This window comes from Spea bombifrons, chromosome 5, assembly GCF_027358695.1.
Source record: "Spea bombifrons isolate aSpeBom1 chromosome 5, aSpeBom1.2.pri, whole genome shotgun sequence".
NCBI lineage: Eukaryota > Metazoa > Chordata > Amphibia > Anura > Pelobatidae > Spea > Spea bombifrons.
This window is the reverse complement of record NC_071091.1, coordinates 77436255-77463607: the sequence shown is the minus strand read 5'-3', so window position 1 is coordinate 77463607 and position 27353 is coordinate 77436255. Positions and strand designations below refer to the sequence as shown.

The 27353-nt window shown below is 37.4% G+C and overlaps 1 protein-coding gene across 1 annotated transcript in view; it reads right to left on the bottom strand.

Moving 5' to 3' along the window:
• Window positions 1-27353, bottom strand: part of LOC128497717 (laminin subunit alpha-1-like) — a 91663-nt gene that overhangs the window by 7096 nt on the left and 57214 nt on the right. The window contains 36 exon segments of the mRNA XM_053467878.1: window positions 568-748; window positions 1108-1296; window positions 1603-1754; window positions 2397-2567; window positions 2948-3062; window positions 3410-3551; window positions 3716-3860; window positions 4187-4337; window positions 6142-6266; window positions 7679-7829; window positions 8284-8417; window positions 9021-9164; window positions 9669-9823; window positions 10715-10897; window positions 12052-12168; window positions 12706-12808; window positions 14076-14214; window positions 14563-14726; window positions 14808-14924; window positions 15170-15380; window positions 15801-15960; window positions 16355-16466; window positions 17117-17215; window positions 18542-18684; window positions 19567-19760; window positions 20220-20306; window positions 21178-21299; window positions 22334-22471; window positions 22563-22683; window positions 22822-22943; window positions 23317-23502; window positions 23933-24112; window positions 24342-24485; window positions 25215-25451; window positions 25592-25728; window positions 26997-27177. Of these exon segments, the coding sequence (XP_053323853.1) occupies window positions 568-748; window positions 1108-1296; window positions 1603-1754; window positions 2397-2567; window positions 2948-3062; window positions 3410-3551; window positions 3716-3860; window positions 4187-4337; window positions 6142-6266; window positions 7679-7829; window positions 8284-8417; window positions 9021-9164; window positions 9669-9823; window positions 10715-10897; window positions 12052-12168; window positions 12706-12808; window positions 14076-14214; window positions 14563-14726; window positions 14808-14924; window positions 15170-15380; window positions 15801-15960; window positions 16355-16466; window positions 17117-17215; window positions 18542-18684; window positions 19567-19760; window positions 20220-20306; window positions 21178-21299; window positions 22334-22471; window positions 22563-22683; window positions 22822-22943; window positions 23317-23502; window positions 23933-24112; window positions 24342-24485; window positions 25215-25451; window positions 25592-25728; window positions 26997-27177 (5352 nt within the window).

Here is a 27353-nt window from a genome sequence, read left to right as displayed (position 1 = left end):
TAGATATATTGATTTGACAAATAAATATAATATTAACTACATTTTCAAACACTTAAAATGCCTTAGCTTTTTAAAGGACAGGAGTTGTGAACTAACCAGTGGTGAGGATAAACTGGTAAAGGACCTAATATCTGTATGAAAAATAACTGTTTTATTAAAGCTACATTTTCTTAAAATAGATTTTACGGCATTGGTCCTAGAGGAGCAGCATACTCATGTAACAAGATGTAGACACACATGACCTTCTAGGGACCCCTGGAAACATTTTTACCCCACAACTTAGACTGCCATTTTTTATGGAACCTACGTATCAGCACCATGGTATAACACAAACCCTACTGTTCTTTCCGATGGGACACCGTCTACTAATAGATCAGTTGTTGCAGAGCTAGCTGACCCCTAGGAATTCTGGGCTTAGCTTCTGACCCTTTTTGCCACCCCCGAATGATAAACCACTGCCCCTGTTTGATTCAAAATTTACTGGAGTTGTTCATTCTTAATTTGCACGGAACTCATGGTTTTTAGAAAACCTTATTGAATGGGAATTTCTAGAATAGACTGTTTTACCTTAGTTACAAATGATTTCTGTATGGGGGTAGTTAATTTTCTCTCTGTGACAGGCTGAGCAGGCGTTGCAGTCGGCAGAACTTCCACTTCCAGCTGGGCAATGGATTTAGGCTTCTCTGACAGCATGCAGCTATCCATATGAACCCCCTCATATTTCAGGACATTGGTGAAATCCATCTGCCTTTATTGCAAAAGGGAAAATGTATTATTTTGTACAGTTTATTAGCAGTTTATTTTTTCCTTAAAAAGAGAATTAACACTTACATAAAACAGAGTACATAAACTAAACAAAAATAAAAGTTGAGATTATTTAAATATTTTATAAACTAAAATAAAAGTTGTTTAAATATTTTATAAGCTAAAATATATTTGTATAAATAAGTGTTGAGTTATTTTATTTAATTAAAAATATTGGTTAACATAAGCATTAAAACAGAACTCCCGCCATTGTTATTGCTGTTATCAGTTTAAAAATAAGTTATCTAAAGTATTGTGCTTTTTTTTGGATTAATGCATATTAGACAGTTTGATGAAACTTACTCCATATTTACAACCAGATTGCGTATACATCCGTAGAAAGACTGGCTTGTTTTGAGGGGGGCTGTACCCATTTTACCAGGGACGCCACCGACATAAAAATTGGAAGCATTTATAGAGATGGAATCGACAGATGGTCCGTTCATCTTCACCTCGGAAGGTTTTCCTTCATCCACTTGTACATTCACAAGTCTAAAAAAATAATGTCCAAATTGTCAATTCTGCCCACTTGACCCACTTGATAACTGAAGTCATAGAATGTATATTTTTCTCTAGCAAAGATTACAATATCTTAACATATTATAATTAACATATTAATTATAATAATTAACTTTATTTATGGAACTTTATTAAATTCCTAAAATTTTAAGAGGTTTCTATTATATCTTTCCCTTAAAATGTATCATTTGTCATATATGAAGAATATGAAACATTCCCTGATGCATCTTTCTACACTTTCTAGAGTTTATAATATAAACCTATATGTTTTGCAATTACCTCTTGTTCCGGATGACAATAATAGAGTGTTCTTGTCCATCACTAAAGGTTCCAGTAGGAGATTTGATGATGACCTTTCTTGTGCTGGCACCATCCACAGGGTTGATATGGAATTCAATATGTCCATTCACCAGCATTATAGCAAAGAATGGCTAAATGAAAATATATGGTTTTAAAATCTATATGTTAGTTCTGAGGGCTGAGATTCCCATCAAAGAGATACAAGCACATGGATAGTACTGATTTATATACATTCAAGGACCACATGAGGCCCTTGTCACGGAAGAATGTGCATGCAAATAAGGTTAACAATTATCACCTTTGCCTCTAATTGTTAACCTTATTTTGCATGCGCCTACCCAGAATCCCGTGTGGTTGTGGCAGCACCATGAGATTTCTGAGGGAAAAACAAGCCTCCTGGCTTGTCTGGTGTCTGTAGATGAGAGTTTAATAATACTTCTACTACCCCTTAAACCCTTAGGGGTTTCCATCACCTTTTACCCACCATACCTTATGTAATGGTTATATACATCATTATATACGGTCTAGTGCTAGTAACATTTTGATACACATGATATAAAAAGTACATTTACATTTATAGGACTCATCTTGCTTTTCAAGCAAACTACAGGTTAGCTGTTATAATAAAATATCTGCCCTTCTTTGGAGCTGCAACAGGGACCAATCACCAAGCTCTGTAATTTTATAAAACCGTCATAAATCTGAATTATTTGTGTAAATATGTTTCATAAAATTATAATAATAATAATAATAATAATCATTTGATTACTCACCAAGAGAGCTTGCCTGCGACTGCGTTTTTCCGCTCCCTTGCCAAATCCAGCCACGATAATTCCAGATTCATTGAGTGTGGAGAACGATACCATTAGCTCTGATTCTGCTGCCAATGATACTGGCTGCATTTCCACGTAGCCATCTTTTAAAACGGTGATGCTACGAGTTGGCTACGGCAGGAGAAAAAGACACAAAAATACTTTAGTGGTTGGATTCAAAATCATTCACTCAGATTACAGTGGATTAAAAATTGTGGAGTCTCACAGATGCTATCAAATGAATAATAACATAAATAATAATATGCTTATTGGTTGATAGATATGCAACCGATAATCAGATTAAATGTACCTGATTGTAGATGCGGTAAGGTAAATGTATAAACTTCAGTTAATGCATCTATGATAACCTAAACTGTATTGAATTTAGTAAGTGAAGAAAAGCAGGAGTTTGTAGGAGAGCTGCGGTAAATAATATATGAGGTGACTTCTGAGACATTTCACTGATTATAATTGGCATTGCCTCATACAATTTGGATAGGAAGGTTTCTTACCTCCAGTTTACAGCCTTTTCTTACACCATAGGCATTTCTTAGCAAGTCAAAATTTGAGCGGGAAATCTCCAAGTTCTTTATACAGCCCACATAGGACCTGCTGCTAAGCTGTTTTCTAAAATCAAGAAAGATTTGCAATTGATGTGATAAAAACATAATGAACATGTTTGAAAATGTTTTAGATAAAGGATACTTTCTTTATACTAAGTTTGAATAATCTTCGTTGGCTTGAAGTAAAAATTTTCATAAAAATTGTGTAGTTGAGTTGCATTTAAACACACATCTCTTCTAAGGGGAGCCATCATTAAAACATTTAATTTAGCTTTACTGCAAGATTCATCCTTTGGAAGATCAGCCTGGGATCAAATAATTTCTTCTTGTTTTCAAACAGATGTTTTATTTACTAATGCAGTTTATGTTCGTCCAAAAATCTACAAAGAAAATTATAACTAGACGTAATACCTAACACTCCTGGATCTGGGAAGTCCACCAATATAAATAGGATCCTTATCTGACCGGTTAAGGTCTGAAGCAACGCCTGGAGCTTCTCCTTGCTTGGTTTCTCTCTGGGTTGAGTTGTAGGAATCCATCACAGCCAGTATACCTTTGTCACAAGAGAACACATCGGTCTTAAAACGAAACTTCAAATACTTCACTAGTTGAAATGATCTACAACAAGTTCTTAGAGGCCCAAAAACTTTTAAAAAAGTGTCAAGGATGGCCACGACAGACACTTGACTGGTTTGTGTGTGTGAGCTTCAGCCGTACCTTGCTTCCTGTTGCGCTGGAAGGCTACTTTATGCCATGCTCCATCATTATAGCGTCCATCTGTCATCAGTATCAGAGGTCCTGATCCCAATTCGACAGATACTCTCAGTTTACCGTCCACCATTTCCATAGATAAATAATCTCGCTGATAAAACAAGAACGAAGTTTGATCAACTTTGTTGAACCATACTGAGCAGCTAAACACTAGGATGTTAAACTTATTTCACCAATGTGTCTACCAGTTAAATAAATTAGTTTAAAAAAGCGAACCTTGACTTATTCTAAACATCATCTGGGTATTGCTTTAAGGCTTGGGTTCATCAACAAGTAAACAGCTGGACCAAAAGCCAAGCACCAAAAAGCAAGGGATTAGCAAAAAAACATGTGTTTTCATTTTTAAATGATTAACTTTTAGAACGTAGAAAACAATAGCTGGAAAGAAATGAAAATAACTAAAGGGCAAGGTCTTACTGTTCCATTGGAAGCAAGATACAAAAGAAGGCCATTTGGAGCGAATGTTCGGAAATGGATAACTATCTGAGATGAAGTGGAACGAAGCGTCTTCTCTACAATAGAATATCCACTGCCGTCAAAATGGAAAGCAGTTTCTTCTTCTCGTGGGCTACAAATACAAAAGGGAAAATTTCAGTCAAGCCATATCGTGGTGGACAAATGCTGGCACTACAAGTGCCATTGAGATAACTAGTATATGATTAAGAATAGTATTGCAGGTGGATATATCACAATGAGGCAAGTTTAATACCGGTATATGATTTAACAAGGGGTAACAACATTTACTCATCTCCATGATAAAATCAAGTGTAATTATTAGCAGGGCTCTACCGGGGAGTTGAATTGGGCCAGACACAGGCACTTTAAGCCCAGCAGCCCATAAGTGACGTATGTATGCAGATGCAGGCTACACTCTTACACTCTCTCATGGTGCAGCTGCACATTAAAAGGCCAGATCTGGCATGCAAGTGGCAGTTAAGGTAAGTGACTGGCGACAGCTGGCACCGGCCAGCTGTATACCTGTTGACTTACTATAGCTATACTCATTGCAAACGACTATGACAAGCATGGAGCGTGTCCACGGTTTATGCTTTTATAGGAGTAACTATGTAACTATCTGGCATTATGTAGAAATTATTAATGCAAACAACTACATAACTAACATTTGGAATACACTAAGAACTTAGATCCCTGCAGAAGTTTTACGCCTTATAACGCTCTTGCTGGTCAATATAAATTGTAATATTGCCACCTGCTGGTATGAACGTGTCATAACTACTCACTCACAAACAGTGGTGTTACGAAGGGATGAATCCTACATTCATATAATTGACATTTGTAATATTTAGGGGTGTCCCATCACCCATTAATTTGCAGGACATATATATATACATTTTACTTGTGGCTGAGTACTGCTACCTTGCAGTATGTACTCATAGAACAGTTCAATAACCGATTTCATGTATCTGATTTTCAATTGTGGGTAGCATGTGAAAATCTACATAATTCTACATTGTAACGCATGCTGGACCCCCATTTTAGGAAGATTATCCGTTATATACATATGTCATGGCTAATGGCAGATGTGTGATTCTACATTGGAATTGGTTATTGCTTCTCCAAGAACTGCACAAAGGGAAAAATCAGCACATGTTTAAAAAAAATCTTTGAAAATAAATAAGAAGTGATTACTAATAGTTATTTAGGACTTAGCATTAAAATATATAGCTAGGAAAAATATTCCTTGTAAACTAAAACAATTTACACATTTGCATATTTTAACACATTCCTAAAGCGTACCCACTTTTTATGAGAAAGTAATAAAATATGTTTTAGCCATGCTCTGTAGGAAAAAATAAAAATAGAATCAATGTGTCCATTTTTAGTGATTAAAGCTGGTATCTGTGTTAGAGGCGAGTACAATTTTCCATAAAAAGATAAAACCAAAAAAAAAAAAAAAAATCTATAAAATCACGCTCTCTGCTTCCTGCAGGAATTCCAGCATCATTTAAATTTCCAGACGTGTAAAAACAAGTAGAAAACACTTTTCTTATAATTTTCCATATATTTAAATGTTTTCTATTTTGGTGTGAAACTGTGCCTCTAACAGTAATGATGGGCTGAACATGAAAAGAAACAGAATATCCTCCTGCAGCCACTTTTGGTTTAATAATAGTATGTCTGGCTTCTATCTGAATACCCATTATAGGTTTAGATGTCAATTTTTGCATTTTACATATTTATTTTGTTGACAAAATATTAAATAAACCAAATATATTTTATTTTATTAATTGGGGGGGGGCAGAAGAGCTTCTCTAAAGAAGATAAGTGAGCTTACAAAACATACATTAGTAAAAGGTAGCATGGCAACAATATAGAAATAGCATTAATACTTTTAGGAAGCTAAATAATACCTTCCATAGCATCCACCACATTTGCCCTCTCTCTCAACATAGTTCCATAAACCAATGGAGTGCCCATTAAGGAACGCCTCGCCCATGCAACCTTTAAAATCTGTGGTCTTGACTGCTGTTGATTTCTAGGAAAGAAAAATACACAGATAATTAGCCATGGGATTTGTTTATACACGTTTTAATGTTATTTTAAAAATATATTTTCCCAACTATATGGGAAAGCAGAACCTCTCCTGATGTCTTTAGGCAGCCTACAGGTCTGTATCTAAGTGTGACAACATCAGGCAAGCCCTACATACTACCTATGGAATAATGTATACATATTTTAGGTAGAGGACATCAAAGGTCTGTCAAATGCCTGTTGAACAAACATGTTTTTGGACTATGTTCTAGCACACTTCTCTTTGACTCTGCTCAGACATCTTGAATGCATCCTAGGTTACAATGTCACAAAGATACTGATTTTGGCTTAAGCCAGTGTCTACATGCCAAGCTATATCTACTGATATGCTTAATATCCATGAGGAAGGGAGAAGGAGTGTGAACCAGAGGAGGGTTTGGGTTGCTCCAGGTTTCTGTACACCTATAAGATGGTTTTCCTAAATATAAAAATATATATGTATATATATATATATATATATATATATATATACCGTATTGGCTCGGATATAGGCCGCCCCCGTATATAGGCCGCACCCTAAAAGTCTGGTGCTTTTTTAAAGAAAAAGTTTTTTTCTTTAAAAAAGCACCAAAAAAAAAAAAAATGCTGCCACTCTGTCCCCCCTCCCCGAGATATGCTGCCACTGTCCTCCCTCCCCCCCGAGATATGCTACCACTGTCCTCCCTCCCCGAGATATGCTACCACTGTCCTCCTCCTCCCCCCCGAGATACGCTACCACTGTCCCCCCCCGAGATACGCTACCACTGTCCCCCCCCCGAGATATGCTGCCACTGTCCTCCCTCCCCCCCGAGATATGCTACCACTGTCCTCCCTCCCCCCCCGAGATACGCTACCACTGTCCTCCCTCCCCGAGATATGCTACCACTGTCCTCCTCCTCCCCCCCGAGATACGCTACCACTGTCCTCCCCCCCCGAGATATGCTACCACTGTCCCCCCCCCCCCGAGATACGCTACCACTGTCCCCCCCCCCCGAGATATGCTGCCACTGTCCTCCTCTGCCCCCCCCTCCTCGACTTACCGGAGCAGACTCCCGGGTGTCTTGCGGGGCCGGCGGGGGACATCTACGCAATACGCGTATGCAACTTCCGGTGCCGGTGCCGGTGCGGCCTATATTCGAGCCAATACGGTATATATATATATATATATATATATATATATATATATATATATATAAACACTTCTGTTTCACAATGATACAGCAACAACGGTGCAAGAAGACCAAATTATGGAGCTTGAGTCTATAATATGATTAATCATTTTTTTTTTTCTATATTGTAGGTTTAACCATGTCTACAATTATTATAGGTAACAAATAAGTTCATGCTCAAAAAATGCATTTCATCTGGGAAATATACCTGTAATTGTCCTCCTATTCCCCCAACAAACATCAATGTTGAGTTATCGATGTGGAGTATGGATGATGTACCAGGTGAAGATGACATTTTGGCTGTGGGCTTCTGAGAAGTGCCAATTTCTTCCACAGTCAATGAACCTGATTTACCAAACCTGTGAAGATGAACCATGGATGTTATAGCTAATGATACTACAATATCATATTTGTATAACCAACTCTCTCAACTAATTAGTTTTTGTTGTCTTTGTGTCTATCTAACTAAACGCATACATACACTGATCCTGTATAAAATGTTATAAAGTGTTTTTTTCAACCTGGAAGGAACATCTCAGTAATTGGTACTGAATTTATTTATCAGAGAAGGTCAACTATATTAATTTACGTCTCAGCGAAATTACTTTTTGATAAAAGATAAAGTACCAGAACACAAAGGAATTACATCAAAGTATAGAGTGGAAAATGTGGGGTTCAAGTTTGAAGATATTTTTTGGTGGTCAGTAAGTACAGTAAATGAACTCTTGTAGAAATCGTCACACTAAAGAACAAATCATTAAAATTCTGTACAATTGCCATATGTTTTACTGGTCACACGTAAATAAGCTTTACCTTGTTGCGTGTATTTTATGCCACTTGTTATTGTTTATCTGGATATCAGGTTCTTCGAGCCTTACAGATCCTGCGCCCAGGTCCCAAAGGAAGGAAACCTTGCCTTTCAGCATTTCTACCGCCATGAAGTCAGCCTGCAAAAAAAACAAAATAAATGATCAATGTGCTAATAAAGCCCCATTTTTCAAATGCTGTAATTTCATTAACATTATGACTAGAAGTTTTATTAATAATAAAATCCTTTTCACTGTGTAATAATTCCCTGGAATATCTGTCTTCTGTATGTTCATATATACGATTACTTTAGTTGCATACTGTAGATCAAAATGACTTCAAAACTTTTGTAGCCGCTTTCATGTTCAGTGTCCAGGTAAACGCCAGGTGAATGCACAACTCATACAGAACTGAATAAAGACTCAACTCAATGGGAGAACAACTCGTAGGAAACTTTTAGCCCCCAAGTTATTGATAGTCGAACATTTCTTGGAAACGTTGATTTGAGTATCTATGGCACATAATGGAGTCTGAAGCTTAGAAGTATCCCAATGCAAGAAGGGCCAAACATTGCAAGTTTCTCCACAAGGGCAAATTTGCACTTTAAACCTCTAAGCGAATGACTGTAGAGGGACACGATCTTTTCTTAGTAAATGTTCTTCAAATTTCTCTTTACTGCATGATACATCTGGCATTGAAATGGCTTTTTGTCAACAAATGCATGAAACATTAAAGTCACTCACTTTCGTGCTGCTGCCCAGGTAGAAAAGCAGGTTGTCCGGCTCGCCGGTCTTAACATTAAGAGTTAGAGTGCTGAAATGTGTAGAATAGAGCTCTGGATGGTAAGAGCGTACACAATCTCTGTCGGCTGAAACAGCCACTTTAATCTGCAAAAATAGAAAATAATTTATTATTAATATCGAAAAACAATTGCTCGTTCAGTGCTATGTGCTGTAGAGTGCTTTATAGCTAAATTATATGGACTATTAACATAAGGAAACATTATACTCAATCAGTGAAATGGTAAGTGGACCAGAACCAGTATAGAAATAATTCATCTATAAATCCCCAGAAAACCTAAAAACTATTCCAACACACTGGATACGTGCAAAAATTCTTCCAAATTTGCAAATATCCAATTTTTGTTGCAAAGAAATATTTGGGTTTAAAAAATATGATATGTTTTTAGATATGTGTTTTTCTTGGAAATCTGCTTCCACTTGTAAGGTAACTGATTAAAAATAGTGCCTCTTTTAACCCTCAGAGGGGTTGTTTTTATGATACCGAGACCTTTATTCTAAATAAGCCTTATACTATCTATGGCTGACTTAGTCATCAGTAAAAGGTAATAGTTGAAACTCTTTTTTCCGTAACACTTTTATCACACTTACCGATGCGGCCTGTTTACGGGCCTGGCTAATAAGCTCTTTAATTTCAGATAGATTTCTGCTTAGGTTTTCCTCAAGCAATTTCAAAGGTTTCAGTCTATCCAATAAAATGTTGGCCTGTGTTTCCACTTCTTTAATTCTGCTTTCCGCTGTTACCGCTGGTGAAACAAAACATATTAAGAAGCTTGCACATACAGTATACATAAAAACATTAACATAGGTGAACCTAATATTCAGGCACGTTGTGTGTTCTTAGCATGGCCTTTGTCATGAAGAAAAGTCCTACTACCAGCAACCAAGCGGCAGCTAGCCAGTTATGCCAGTGCCTACCCGACAGCCGTCTGCAGCGCAGTCCCATCGGGCTGCAGGAAAATTTGTGATGCGCACTAGAGGGCCAACCTGTGCCGCGCAACAAGAGGCATCCCTGCGATGGATTTAAAAACCCGGAACTGATATTAAGAAGCACCCTATTGTGTTCCTGTTATACGTATCAGGAGAACCCAGCTACCAAACCCAGCTATCCCGACTACCTACGTTGTGTACCAACCTTGACCTGGCATTCTGTGGTACCTGTATATGTGTGTGTGTGTGTATATATATATATATATATATATATATATATATATATATATCCACACTATTTGGATCACCAAAATCCCTGTCTTCTTATTTTGGGGCTCAACCTCTTGCTATCAGGCTGGTGTGTGCTTCTGGTTCACTGCAGTTGTGACAGCTCTTTGCGGGGGAGGGAGACCATGAGCTGGTAGTCAAGCTGGAAATGGGGTCCCTTATTACATGAAATGTAGAATTTGACAGTAGATAAGAGATATTTGGTCAGTTTAGTCTGCTTGTCTCCAGAGTTTGAGATGACTCAATAAGCCTGGCCAAGCTCTGCTTTGGCTCTTGCTCGGGCTTTACAGAGCAGGTAAAAAAATGAACAGCATATTAAACCTCTTCCACAACGATTGTACATTCTATGCCAAAGTACTCCGTGCACCCTATATTTTTGCAGCAAAGTATCGGCGAGTGCATTAATGCGGGAAACATACCCGTCTTGGATGAGTCCGCTAGAAGCTCGTTGGTTTTCCGCAGCGTGTCATTGACTTTGGACAGCGCAGAGGACGCAGTTAACACCTTTTGGTTGAAGTTCGTGATATGGTTTAAAGTGCCAGCTGCACTGACATTGGCAGACAAGGCAAGCTCTTTAGCATCTTGTAGTTTCTCACTGGTATCTGTTCCAGGGTAGATAAAGCAAATTATGAACTTTTTCACTTTGAAAAGTGAAGTTGAAAAATTGAGAAAAGGGAAAACATTTCGAAGAAAAAGTACATATAAAGAGGCTGTTATTGAAACCTGAATTAAGGAGTGGTTCTCAATTTAGGACACAAAATCCCGATGAGGATTATTCTTATGAGGAATGAATGCAGACGAGATTTTAATACTAACCCCACACTAAATTACTCAGACGTTAATGTGGCTCCTGCCCTGTTGGGGATGTGGATACGCAGTTATTGTCTTGCAAGAAATAAAAGCATGGGCTTGGAAGCTCAGAGGTTATTTTAGAAATTATGCTTCTCAACATTTCAAAAGGCAAAAGAAGGACACCTTTTTGTTAGGAGCACGGTTACAGCCTAGTGTGTATCGAAACATATTCACAGCATTTAATGAGTTATTCTGTCAGAAAATCACACTGAAGAGCCATTACCAGGTAAGCAGGCCTCGCTCTCAGAAGGAAGTCTAGGCATTGTATGTCTGAACTGAATCAATAATTAAAGCTTCTGTTCCAGCAATATGTTTAGCAGTCTCATCACATTTTCAGTTTCTGAAGCATAGCAATGTCTCATTAATGACATAAGCGTGATGTCATCATTACTGTATTCATTACATTGTCATTGCAAAACCAGTAATTCATCAAAATAACATATTTCTTCTTTTAGAGTCTTTTCAAATATATAACATCTGACAACTTGTGGAACCTCCCTTTTAAAACGCAGTGTTCCCCCTACTCTAATGAATATGCCCAAGAAATAATTATTTAATACTGTAAATGTTTTTTCCAGGAACACAGGCAACAAAAAAGCAGACACTAATAGGTTCTTGCTATACAAACTGAAAAAAAAGTTTCTTTGTTTTATAGGTAAAGAAGATACCTTTTACACTAGGAAAAAAATCAGCTTTGTTTTGTTAATGCCCATTTGGAATGAACAGAGGATTATGCTGAGATGGTCAGGAATTAAACCGAAGCAAATCATTTATGTGTTTCTATTGTGCACCTGTACAAAGACTCTTTTGTCTGCATTTCCATCAGAGATGCACATTTTTATTAGTGAAAGTACAATTTGTAGGTACAGCTAGAAGTAAATGAATACGCCTTAATGCTACTTACCATTTGGTAAATTTCTCAGAGCCAGCAGCTGTTCACTTATTTGACGTGTAAATGCATGAGTGCGTTTTTGTATTGTATCTGCTTTTGTTTTCAGATCGTTCAAATCAGACACAAGACCTATGGGAACGAACAAAAGAGTTTGAGAAGATTACCAATTTAAATATCTGAAAGGAAGAACTGTCAATGACAAACAAGTGTCGGGCATAAGAAATTGGATTTTTATTTTTCTCAGTAGGTGTTTCTGCTCTGTCTGATGATGGTAACTTCACGATGTCGTACTGAAGTGTCATTTGATTACAGTGCGGATGCCACGTAACCTTTCAGCTTCCATTTTTTGTTTAAAACATCCAAAATGACACAGAATCACTGAAATAAACAGTAATCTATTTGTATGCAGGCTGGGACTGGCCAACTGGCAAACCGGGTAAATGCCTTGTGGGCCAGTGCCAGATGGCCCTGGTCACTTACCTTTACTGTCGTAGATTTGTGGCATGCGTCCTCATATAACCATTCTTTTATTGGATCAAATAAGATGTCTATCATTGGGGTCTATTAAAGTAGCTAATATTCCTAAAGTTATGTAAAGCTATGGTACTGACAAAAATATAGTATAATATGGTACAAAAATATCATTCAAAGTTCCCAAACCCTTACCTTCCGTGCTAAGACTTAAATTTTTGGCCTCATTAAGAAGTTGTGTGCTGAACTTCATAGAATTTTTTGGTGCAACTTGTAAAGATCCATTTGCCCCTGAAACCTTTTAAAAGAAAACATATCGTTATCAGATTTTTTTAAATGATGTAATAAGTCAAAAATGATTTGTGTTTGTTTGTGTTCTTAGAGTAAAAGTTGTAGTTTCAGTGCTATACCTGCAGTGATAAAATGTTAACGATGGTCAGCAAGGTAGGTTGGGGAATTAAGCTCAAGTCAGGTGGTATATGTTGTCTGTCATTTACACATTTATCAAGTGCTATTAAAGAAAATAACTGCATTATATCTTAATATTTGGTCAAGGATGCCATTTGTTGGCACCATACATATTTTAATATGAACGCTATAAGAACAAATCAAATGGACAATTAAAAAAAACTGGTTATAGGCAACACTATGATGTAGGCATTGGATAACTACTAAAAACTAAGCACAGCAGAAACAGTCCCAATATAAAATGTTGCATTTAGAACAAAATGAGTTCTAGGATATGGTCCTTTTTCAAAAAGTTATCTACATGTTTGGGGGTCCATAACCCTGAGATCCAATAAGCTTTTTGCATTGTTGTGATGTGAAGGACAAAATAGATTCTAACACTAAGCAAATAGAGGTCTGGAAAGTGATGGGATGTTGATGCTTTCACATAACACTGGAGATCTAAGTTATTATTTTACTTTAAGGAGAATTTTGTTTGTGACCAGATGCATTCTATAGTTCTTCTCTGGGTTTCGTGTATGATTTCTGTCATTGTAAGACACATTTTCTGGGTTACTGTATTACAGGGGTACCTGGCCAGGGAAGCCACTACTTATCGGACACTATGGATTTGTTGGATTTTTTTGCCAGGTAACTAAACTATACATTAGTGCTTACTTTTTAGGGCTAAAACCTTAGGCGTCATATCATATAGTTCATAGGGTTAACTGATGAAAATTATACAACCTAAAAATGAACTAGCAATTCTTACAGGTCTGATCTTAAGTAACAGTGAGTGGACATTAGTAGTGACATTATTTCCAATAAACATTAACCAATCTAGTTAATATAATAATCTGAAAAATAAAAACCCACGTTCTAATAAAATGTGCTTAATCTTTGATACTGTACTGGAGAGTTTGGGCTATAGAAGGTGCACCATAACCTACATTTTGTATATTTTTTAGCATATGGATGTCATTAGGATACAAGTCTATTAAGAGTGTTAATACAATTGTCTATTAGAATGTCATTGTGGATTGATAACACTAACAGTAATCTTTCTTCCATTCCATGTTCTTTAGACCTGTGCACCTGCCGCTCTTTGAAGACCTTACCATTGCCAGGACTCCTGTAACTGTGTGGTTACACTGTTCTGCAAGAACCTCTGATTGCTCAATCATATTTTTGATATCTGTGTGAGAGTGGATCGCACTGGTGGCATTCAAAGAGGCATTCCTTATATCTAAAAGAGAACTGGAAACACACAAAAAAGATATATTATTATATTGCCCCTTTAAAATATGATGTTTTTGCTGAAAAGATTTTGTAGCAAAATGAGTAAAAAAACATTGAAAACACATCAAACTCTACAACTAAGGTTTACAGCTTTAAATAGTGGATGTGTTGTTCTGCTTATGCATTTGTTTTAATAAAATAATCACATCTTCTTCTACTACCCAGCTTGTAGGAATTTAGATTTGACTTCCATTTAACTTAATACCGTGACGAAACCAAGGTATATGGCAATGCTGACTTATATGAAATATTACTGAACTGGATGAATGAATAACTACATTTTGGTATTAACACTGCTATGTTTACCTATTTAGAGAAGCAGAAAGTTTGTGTAGTTCTGCTGCATAATCTTCTGCCTTATAGACCATGTCAAGTGCGTCTCTTTTGGCCATCTGCATTACCAGACGATCTACATGGTGTCTCAGTTTAGAATTCCAAAGAAGCAGCTCCTCTTGGTGGGTCTCCAAAACCTATGGACAACATTACAGCATTAAATCCACATTAAATGACTCTCTATGGTCCAATTAATTCAGTGACACCTGGATACATACAGATGTAGCATTAATGGTGTCCTCTGCAAGCAAAACTGCATCATCCACCAGCCCAAGACCTTCCTCAATCAACAACACAGAACGGTTCTTATTTTCCTGAAGGTCGTGTTTTTTTGTCTGTAAGGGAAAAGAAATAAAAATACATTCCGCTAAAATTATTTTACCACACCACACTGATTGTTCCTTATGATTTTTTTCTAGTTGTCCATGGGTCAACTTTCATACTTGCAGCCCCTAGGACTAATGCAGAGTTCCCCCGGGATGCAAAGATGTTTCAAATGAAAAAGTATTTTTTTAACCTTGATCAATTGTTTTACCACATTAATAGGTAATTATAAACATTAATTCTGAAACTCATTTACCCTCAAATCAGCCAGATTTCTTTGTATAATGACCAGCAGATCGTTGGTGTTGTTGGTGTTTGCAGATGCCACATACAACAAATCCTCCGCTGCCAGTAGTTTGTTGTTACGTTGTGCGAGGGCATTTTCAAGACTATTTTTTAACTTTGTTAAATCTTGGTGTGGCTTCTCATATTGTTTCTGAACTCTGTGTAGATAGCCTTCTGATACTCTGATAAATCATAAAAGGAAAAAAAACTACTCAGATAAAAGTAAATACCGCTATTGGTTCAATTTCTATAACTGTCTGGTACTCTCTGCAGAAATCATCTTTAATCTAACTTCTTGTGTTCTTGTGACAGGCGGTATAAAAAAATAAGCAAAAGGGCGACTCATTTTAAAAGTGTGTTTTAAGTTATATAGATATATTTGAATTAGCAATTCCTTTTTTCCCTGTGAACATCCAATGTGACATCCAATAAACAAAACAAATATATGTACGTATAATAATAATATAAAATGTATACGTACTAACATGTATACATACATATATATATATATATATATATACACACACACATACACACATACATATACATACATATATATACATATATATATTTCGCAAAAACAAGAAAATAAAGGCGCTTACTTGAGGGTTTTGGTAGCATCTTGACTTTGATCATCAAAATATTTCGACCTCATAGAACTGAGCATTAAGGAGACATCATCCTCATAATTTAATTGCAAATTGTCAGAGAGCTGTGTATCAATGCTCGTCTCATTTAGGCTTTCGACCACTTCCACCAATACTGCAAGAAAGATAGGTTAATAGCTCATTTAGAAAGCTCCCAAACACTAGAAACGACAGATCTGGCCACATAGTCAAATTAGGCAGCGGTCTAGTATGCCGAGTTGGTAGGGGTGCCACTATATATATATTTTTTTTTTACAAAGAAAGTATACATGTAGCACATAATTTACCATGGGTGCTAGAAGTCCTATAGTTGTCCATGTATGCCATCAACCTCAGTACTAGAAGAAAGTCTGTGTTGATTTAAATAACTATTTAAAGTTAATAAAGTACACGCAAAAAGGAAGAACTGCCCTTATATCGCCAAACAACTTCTATCTTTGACAACCAGATAATTGCTGGATAGGTATCAACTGTTGGGGATAAACCCATTTAAATGGCAATAAATGTACCTTGAATAGTTGTTTGCATTTTGTCAATAAAGCCGATTAACTCTTGAGTCTTATTCAGAGTTCTGACGGTGGCATTGTTCAGTGCTTCTCCATCACCTATCACCTGCTCCATCTTAGAGAAAAGTAAACATGTATGATTTAGATTTTTAAAAATGCAAATTACATTTAAGTTGTAGAACAATGAGCAATGTATAGATCATTTTGAACCATTTAATAATATCACTGAATCTTAAACGCTCCAAAGCACCTGTATGTAATAAAATATTTTACATAATTAACCTAATTTCAATTGATCTCGCAGGATAGATATACAAAGTTCATAAAGCAAAAAAAGAGAAATACTACAGTGCTCTGAAAAGGTATTTATTGTAATTATGTCTGTGTGTGTCTAGTGAAATTAAACCTAATTATCTATTTTATTTGGTTAAGTGATTTAGTAACCAAGGGGGCAAGGGTCACATGTTTTTTCCTTCTACAAATGAAAAGATCATTTAAGAACTGCACGTTATGTTTACTCAGGTTATCTATGATCTAAAAAAAAAAAAAAAAAAAATACATATAGTAGCACTATATGTATTGACCTTACTGGACACATATGAGGTCTACTTTTTAATATTTGCTTTGCTAGATTTTACATTAAGAAATAGACGTAAATAGAATTAAAGCTGTCCAAGGTATAACAAAGCAAACTTCATATTATGGCGATCTTAATAAAAGAGGCACTGTAGGAAAATGAATCTGCAGATTATGGCGTGTACTCACGTGCTGCTCAAGTTGGAGGGTGTCTTTAGACAAAGAACTGAGCTGCTCCATTGTCTTGTCCAGGGATATTATTGGGCTGACTCTTATTGGCACAGACTCCTGAAAAACAATCCAAATTTGTCTAGTTATTGAGAATATTGAGAAACATGACTTAAAACTACACATTTTACTTGCATAAACCTAGATAAAAATAATGTAAACTTTACTTGGGAATATACCTAACAGATGGAATATACCGTATGTACATATGAAATAAATGTAATGATGACATAAGAGATTCCAGAGATGCCATAATAAATGCTCATGGACCTTGGACAGGAATACAAATCAAATCTGTACTTCTCCAGCCTGAACATACATGGATTATTATTATTTATTGTTTTATATAGCGCCATCAAATTCCGTAGCGCTGTACAATGGGTGGACAGGACATAACAAGTAGTATATAACATAACAAATTGATTAACAGAGACAACAGGTGAGGAGGGCCCGGATCAAACAAATTTACAATCTAGAGATACAAGCCTAAAACATGCAGAAATGTATAAATGGCCAAAGAACAGGGTATTTTATAGATAGATAGATGCTATTTACTTTCAGTTTATTTAATGTGTGACTTTCAACACTTTGTATTATTTGTTTTTTTCCGGGCAGACCTCAAAATAAAGTGATTTCTGTTGATTTAGACTTTAAGAGCTGTTGCGTTTCAGCTATGTGCTCGTAACCTTTCAATAAATCCTGTGAGCCCTTTCCATGAACCTCAATGTTTGTTGTATCTTAATCTCCTATCAACCATCGTTTTTGGCTTTTAAGGCATATTTAAATATGTATTAAAATTATATTTGCATATAATTGCCTCTGGTAATTGGCGAACATCATGCTCTAAGCCGGGACCTGATTACATTACAGAGAGAGCAGCAACTTCATCTACAGATCCAATTTGAACAGTTTCAAGAACATCATAAATATCCTTTATTGGATTTTATCCAGTTTTCCCCGATCTGGACAGTATCAGCCACGACGGGTCTACAGAGAGCAACTACATTATTTGTACGGAGGGATGGAGGGAAACTTAAAGTAACATAATTAATATTTATTAAAACACGTTCTTATTCACAAAGCTGCCTATGTTACAATATTTCATTTGCAATCTAATGTTGTTGATTAAAATTAAACTAGACCCACATTCTACATATATCTACCATTTCTTCTGGGAGGCTGTTCCACTTATCTACCACTCTTACAGTAAAGTATAACTTTCTTATAAGTCTATATTACAGATGGATGGATGAAACATGATGAAAGCAAGCGACAGACAGATAGATAGATAGATAGATAGATAGATAGATAGATAGATAGATAGATACCTAATCAAATACCACCATATCTGGTTGAAATATGTGTTAAACTTTTTGAGTAAGATACCTTAAAGTGATTTGTCACATTTTCCAAGTTGAATAGAGTTTGATGAGGTGGTCTACCAATACCGGTCATATTAAAAGAGAAGATGGCCTGGTGCATACTATCCAAATCATCAAGTAATGTTCCAGTGCAATCATCATCACAAGCTGGAAATAAAGGAATAAATAAATGGTCAAAGCCATGGACAGGCAGGTAACCGCTTGAGTACTTTATACCCCAGTAGTATTAGATCATTTTATTAAGGTGCACTGAAGAAGTGGTGTTAAGATATATCTATTAAGACGTGTCGCACGGATCCTACAATAATAGACGCAACAGGTTCTGAAAAAACCCTTTACTTCCAAGGGCAGCACTACTATGTATTATCACGCGCAGGACACCACTGTTTCAGGCTTGGGTAACTTTCCCTGAACAGCTCACATTAATAATATTATCCCACACAATGAATATTAAACAGCATATGGAAGTGTCATTACTTATTAATTAATGAGGACACTCTTTTCCTGTATCTAATTATAATATGAAATAAAACATATTCAACGGTTTCCTATCTTATTATGTGTTGGTCACATGAAGATATCAGTGAGGTTGTATTACATTATGTTGTCCAATGCATGCTTGGACCATCTATTTTAACATCTGTCACTGTATTTATATGTACCTTTATCCTTGAGTATACATCTGTGAAAGGAAAAAGTTCCCACAAGGAATGCAAGGTAGTTAATCAGGTGTGATTTATTAGGTGCACCAATAGGGGCAAGGGTGACTGCCTAATTTTTGGCTTAGATTGGCCATTGTACCGAAATGTACTTGTTCGTGCCTCTGATCCATCACTTTCCTTGCATTATTAAACTTTTTCGACTATGTGTTTGTGTGAACTGGTTCTTTTGACTTATAAGTTGCTCTTATCACAGCGTCATTCCCCGTGCACCCAACTCTATATACCTATGTCAAAGGTCCCTTTCTTCCACTAACAAAATAGCTAGGTTATCGGCACAGTATAGAGTGTACTGATGTGTGTTACTTACATATACATTCTTCTTCCAAAAGAATGTGTCTTAATTCACAAGTATCACAAAGACGGCCAGTTACTCCTGTTTTGCAAATGCACTGGCCGGTTAGCCGATCACATTCATTATTCAATGAGCCGCTTGGGTTGCAGTCACATTTCTGGCAGAAGCCATCAGGCTCATTTGGATTTCCGTAGTAGCCAAGAGAACACCTACATGTTACAAAACATATACAGAATACATAATTAAATAATTTATGTTTGCGCCATAACTCCTTTGCATCATAAGTAGCTATTGTTAAAGAAAATGTCAAGTTCTTATTTTAGCGTCTTTTAAATAACTGAACCGGTCCAACTTTTCTAGTGTTTCTGTGAAGCCCAACAGCTTGGCCAACACCGACAACCTGGCTTGTTTCATAGGCGTCGGTGATAATAGCATTTACAGGAGCCACTGAGTTTAGTGCTCGCCTCAAGCTTTACGAAAAAATGATATGGTGTTGGTCCAAAAGATGACAGGGTCTTTTGCTTAAGATGGCACAAGCTATCGGGCAAACACAGAAAAGTATGTCTTTGCTGTTTTCAATGTTCGCCTCCCAAAAAAAGATATCACTTTTGACTATGAGTAAAAACTGACTGTAATACTCTCTTTTCAATAGCACATATGGTCCTTACCTTTCACAGTATCGCCCTTCATATCCAGGTAGACAGGCATCACAACGGAAATCATTAATACCTTCTAGGACGCACGTGGGGCTAAAACTAGGAACATAAACAGTAAAAGGGAGTTTAAAACGTTTAACAATTCTTCTCACAATTTATAGCGCAGAACTGCATACTGTCATATTAGAGCAGATTTTATTTCTCTATGTTTATATTGTTATACTTAATTTCTCTAATTTGCTAATACAGCATGTAATCAGAGCTATATTACCCTAGTCAGCTTCCAAGGACAGGAGACCTGAGAAGAATGCCAGCCTCAAACGGCCTATTGAGCCCCAGCGAGGAGGTTTAAGAGATCAATCTACTCAACACAGCACATTGTTTTGAGAGAAGGAAGAGGTCTGAACTTCTCCGTCATGCTTCCGCGTGCGACTGAGTATTTAGTGCCAGAATATGGTGTCATACGCAGACATCATCTATCTATATGCAGAGGTGGAGTGGTCAGACAGATCTATACCACCGTAAAGGGAGTCATTCAGACACTTGAACTAGTATACTCCCTAAGACCCCATGGAGTGTTAATCTTACATAAAAATACATGCTAGAGATTTCATTTGAGAGAAAACACCTTCATTACATATTGAAAGCATTCCACTGTACAACTTAGTACCCCATTTTCACAAAAGCATCTAAGTAGGACATTGATGTTAACCATATATTTTTGGCTCATTTGCAGACGCTTCAAGATGCCTTCTTATGGTTATTTCTCAACAATATAATTGCGGTTTATGATACCAAATCATGTTGCTTCCAGCATTAATGCTAAGAGGACTAGAAACTGACCCCATAAGAAGAGATTCTAAAAAAGCAATATTAAAACATAAATATCTGATTTGTGGAGTAATGGCAGACAAGGAAGAAGACTGTACACGCATTTCAACATAAAATAGGTGTTTAGATGTAAAATTACCTCTGGCTGTTGCCCTTGGGACAAGCACACAATGAGCAATCTGCAATTGACCCAGTTACTTTCCCATAGTAGCCAGGAGCACATAGATGGCAGTGGTCACCAGCTGTATTATCCTGGCAGTCCTGCAACATGACAGCAAACCAACAATCAGCATTGCCTGTAACTGGTTGTCGCTGGTAATACACTAATCCTTCACTTAATACTGCAGCAAGGAGGTTCTATAACAATATACCCACTTTCAGGTAATGATCGGGGAAATTGGTGAAATCTGACAGTATGGTTTTTAGACTGGTCGATGCATGTTATCTATTGCTATAAGGCATATGTTTTTATGAAAGACACTTTTTTGCACTTGGAGATTGAATTTTTGTTCTTTTTTTATTTTGTTCACTATGTTGTGTTAGACATGTGAGCATAGCTAAATATTAGCTGTTCCCAAAGAAAAGAGAGTTAAATCTAAGTTTGTGTTGTCTTTTAGTATCCAACAGAAGAAAGGACCTCCAAAGAAGGGGCCTATGGGATTTTATTAACATGTTGGCCTACTAATGGCTGTATCTATTTTTATTGAATGGGAAATTGGGATTACACAGTAAATTATTGCAAATTATTAAAATATTAACCAACTCTCTGGTGGGGGAGTCGTAGGATAAAATTGTACAACGCCAGTGGGTATTACATGCAATAACATTCACCTTTCAACATTCATCTGGCGTGTTCTACTATCATATAAACTAATATGTAAATGCTCAAACAGACATAACCACACATGGAGAAATATTATCTAGATGGTCTAGAGTTACAGTTTTGCACATACATTTAAAATCATACAAAATACCCCTCATTTTACTTACATATAACATAGGTAGACTTGAATAAATGAAAATATTTACTTAAGATTGTTTCAATTGTAAATGTTGACTGACCCCTTCAATGTGAGGCAATATTAAGAGATGAAATAATATATAAATACGATGTAAATACTGAAAATATATTATCTCTCAAGGACCCTAAAATTGACAAGTTTTCACCCTAATTTTATTCTAACATTATTTTAATGTTAGTTATTAATGTAATTACAATGTAGAATGCATTATCATAAATGAGACTGAAATGTAATATATCTGGCTGCTTTGAGATCCTGTATAATGTTACATACCATGCATCTGCCAGTATCTGGATCACAGATCTCGCTGTGGTTGCTGCACTGACAGGGGACACAGGGAGGGTTTTGGAAACGTAACCCTAAGATACTGATTTCTGAGAGCTTCTCTCTATAGTATCCAGGTGCACACTCCTAAAGAAAGAAAAATATGGCGTGAAAAAGGGTAAATCCATTGTTTTTGAAACGGCAGAATAAAATTCTACTTTTTGGAAATGCAATTTACCTGACATGAAAGTCCTCTATAACCAGGGGGGCACTCGCAGACCTCAATGAGATGAGCAGCTTCTCGGCCAGAATGCATGTCTGATGCCTCCACCGCAATCTCCATTGATATATTAGAGATCCTAGGAATGTTAAAAAAAAAAGAGGAAAATAATAGGAATTTAACACAGAATGAACACAATAACTGATGACCTGATGTTTTACAAGCACAAAAGTATAACGAGACTGTGATTTATGTACATAATTTACTAAATCTTTACCTGCTTTGTTGTAATCCATATCCATAAGATGCTTTGATTAGAATGTAATCAATGTTGTTTAAAACATACATGAAATCCGATCTTGTTACAGTCTGCTCAGAATCAAAATACCTCCAGTTATTCTGCAAATGACAAGCAAATAAAGGAAACATTCAGTGAAGTTAAATGGTAACCATTACATTGGATTAAACAAAAACATAGTTCCAGAGAAGTTTTGTGATCACAGCATAGACCATTGGATTGCTCACATTTTGCAAGGCCTACTCTTTAGATTAATAACGTCTAAAGTATCGGGGACAATGTTCCAAAAGTCTGTACCTGAGCACTGAACATCCAACTAAGATCCTTAATCCTTAGCAGCATTATGAGTTGGTTACTAAGTAATACATATGTTGGTTTGATGTGGCTCAGTTCTACTTTGCCCAGTTGGTTTTAGCTATGGAGAACTTGAGCAGCTGCTGAGAAGCTAGGCTATTACTTATATACAGTACTTACCTCTGTCATGCTGGCTTGAATCTCCGCTCTCACCGCGTTTCCAGGAGCAGGGGTGTACATAGATATAATCAGTTTGCTGGCGCTCCCACCTTTCATTAAAATCTGGGGCTCAAAATCAGAGGAACCAGAATCTCCCAGAGCATAATAAGTAATGACATATGACAGCATTCCACCGTAGGCCAAAATCTGTGGCCAGATAAATAGAAGATAAAAGTGTAAAACATGGTTTACATTGCCACAAAATAAAAAGAATGACTGTTAATGCAACCGCAAACATTAGACCTTTACGGCTCAACAATACATTTTTATGTTATATTCATATCTTGGAATTCTCTGGGTTTGACCAGGATTCTCCGGGTAAAGCCCCGCTTCCTTGGGTCTTCCAGTCTTTATTTTTGCTTGGCAGGGGGCGGGACTTGGCTATATCCAATCTCCACCCACTTCCTGTTTTCTCCTACCCACTTTGCTTTGACTTCCCTTCTAGCAGGCCCCTATACAAGACCAACCCCGCCTCTATATGTGACTAGCCCCACCCGCCATCAAGGCAAGGCCACAGATATCACATTAATATGACCATTTTACACGTATCAAGTTAAATATTAACTACTGTTCTTACCTTATTATCTAAAAACTGTTGTGGTAATTGCCAGTAGAATTTTTCCGAATTCAGACGTTGCTGCACCACTGTTGCGTCCAATAAAATGTCAACCGCCTCTGAGAATACCCCGTCTGTAGTTCCCTGGAGGTTACTTGGAGAAACCACGCTGAGCAGAGCATTATCCGGGACCAAGGAAATCTAAATACAAATATTTAAAAGTATTATATATCGCATTGCATCAGAAAAAAACAAGAACTGATCTTTTTTGTTTTGTATTTTGCCTGTAAAAGATTACATTTGTATTGGATCATATGCAGAGAAATTCTTTACCTTTGACAGCAATGCTAATTTTAAAACTTTAAATTAGAATATAATGTATACTTGGTAATGGGATACAGGACAATAAATACAAATATCAGTAACTTACAGGTATGCGGACATAGCCTTCCATTTCGGCACAAAGCTGGGATACTCCAGAACAGAAACAGAGGGAACAGCCCAGTGGATTCTCAGCATGAAGAGCAAAAGTGCCAGCCTTACACTCGTTGCAATAACTTCCAACCACATTGTCCTGTAACAAAGCAGGTATATAAAATCACGTTTTTAAAAGGACAAAAGTACACATCATTTTACACATTTTGCAGATTAGCCATTTGTATAATGTGTTCTAGCTCTGTTACTTAAGCCCAAAATACTAGACAATCACCTAGATTCCTTATCATACTGTCAGTGGAGTTGCATTCATGAATAGCATAATAGATAATTAATCATCTGTGCGCCTTTGCACTGTGGATTCTACGGTATCTATGTCAAAATAAAAGTTTGCTAATGCAACCAGAGAGTTATGTGACAAAAATGGCCCATGTACCTTAAAATACACATTCCCAATGTGATTGATTGAATTTGGTTGAATCACAATCTATTCCAAAAAACAGTGGCTAAATCTTGTGGAGGCCAAAAAAAGCCTACTTTAAGGGCTAAACATTTTCTCTTTAATGTTTAATACAAAAATTCAATGGATTCTAGCTGAATTGGCTTCAATGGGAGCAGTGCAGGCTGCAGGACATGTGCTCTCGGTACAGACAGGGGAGAAGGAGTCTGGTTTTGTTACTAAAAACTGCAAAATATCGTACAGTACGTGACAAACTGCACGCAGAAAAAATGCATTGGTTTTACACAGAACATTGTTTTCCCAAGGATGTTTGAAGCTATACAATGTATTATACCATGTTATATTTTTTTTATCAAGTTATGTTATAAAACACGTGTTGGAGTAATACAGAGAACAGGGTTTATTTACCTTACAAGCACATTGGCCGGTCTCTTCCACGCAGCTGCACACCTTCCGTTCATCATCACACCATGCAGACTGCGTGCCTTCGGGATCACAGTCACAAGAAACGCACTCGGGATATTTCCTATATCCAAACAGGCAGGCGCTGCAGCTTTGTCCACCAAATTCCTTTCTGCAATGGCACTGGCCAGTTGAAAGGTCACACTGGAGGCTGTTGGACCCATCTTTGCTGCAGTTACATTCCTGAAATCAGACAAATACATGACATCTTGACATTTGCAGCATTAATATGATCCTGTTGGCAGATATCCCCGCCAGACCAACTAGGTTGTTGGTCACATGGTTACCCGGCACAGGCTTTGATAATTCTAGAGGTCTCTTACCAGACATCCAAGTTCTGGATCATGACCCCAGTAGTTGGTGTCACAGAATTCACACTTGGGTCCATGCGTATGAGGAGGGCAGATGCACTCTCCAGACTCAGGATCACAGTTATTCTGGGTGTGAGCACAGTCACAAGCTGGGAAGGAAAACGTAACACAACAATGTTGGAAAATTGCAAAATGTGAAAGGGGGACACTTTTTTTTAAAAAAACTCTCCGATACAAGCAATTGCATCACCACTTAAAACACACTTTATTTTTGTCAGCACAGTCATGCATATTAAAAATAACCAACACATTGAATTGAATTCCCATAAGGCTCAGCCAGACATACTACTTCCATGATGCTGGCTGAGCGTCATGGGAAGTGCAGCAACAGTAAAGCTGCAGATGCTAGCTGTGAACTACAATTCCTATGAATTGTCCACCAGGTGTCCACCATAATGCTGGCTGAGCACCATTGGAAGAGTAGTCCACAGCAGCAGAATTTTTTTTTAAATTAAAAAAGGCTAATGTTATCCTCCCTCCATTGATTTTTGGAATCAAAACGTTTGATACTGCAAAAATTGATGACATTATTCTTCACGATATTCTTGTAAGAAACTTTTATTTCTTTGTTAATTCATGTAAACAATTGTTTCATATTTATTAAGAAATTTCCTTTTATTTGCCAACCCCCCCAGTTATGCACAGCTGCCCCCAGAAATGCATTATACCCCCTATATGACACTCTGCCTTCCTGATATGCCTTATACCCTCCTATATGCCGCTCTGCCCCATGATATGCCTTTTAACCCCCTATATGCCTTATACCCCCCTATATGGCACTCTGCCTCCAGAAATGCCTTATACCCCCTATATGACACTCTGCCTTCCTGATATGCCTTATACCCTCCTATATGCTGCTCTGCCCCATGATATGTCTTATACCCCCCTATATGCCTTATACCCCCCTATATGGCACTCTGCCTCCAGAAATGCCTTATACCCCCTATATGCCACACTGCCTCCAGAAATGCCTTATACCCCTATAAGCCACTCTGGAGGCAGAGTTTAAAAGGGGTGGGACGAAGAGCTGAGGCACGGCCATTGGGCGGCGCGGTGGGTGCACGCCAGCCCCTTTATTTTCATTAGACGCCGGCGGCCGGAAAAGGCTTTCAATCCCGTTTGCAGCCGCTCAGCGGCTGTTTTCAATGTTGATCTGCCGGCCAACATTGAAAACAGCCTCTGAGCGGCTGCGAACAGGATTGAAAGCCCCTTCCGGCCGCTGGTATCCCGGGACAGAGACCCCAAATCGGGACTGTCCCGCCTGAATCGGGACAGCTGGGGGGCATGCGATCATAGAATTGAATATAGCTATGCATCAGCTCCAAAACATAACTAATCAACACTGTGCAAAACCTACGAGTGCAGCCGCCATCCTGGTATGCATAAAATCCATGGGCACAAACATCACACTTGAGTCCAGCTACTCCAGGTACGCAGGTGCACTGCCCGGCATCATTACAAGCATCTGAAACGGAGCCTGACTCGTTACAATCACAGGGGAGACATCCAATGCCAGACGTCAAACCGTAGAATCCATGCTGTGGGAATAAACCATAAAGTCACTCACTTTCCATGAAAATGTATTTAATTCCTAGAGTGCGTTAATGGCCCTATAGAAGTGCCGTTTGCTTAACCGGATCCGTGTTGGTGAGTCCACAGGAGAATACTGTTATGTTATCTATCTTTGTATCTGTTATAAAATCAACTATATTTA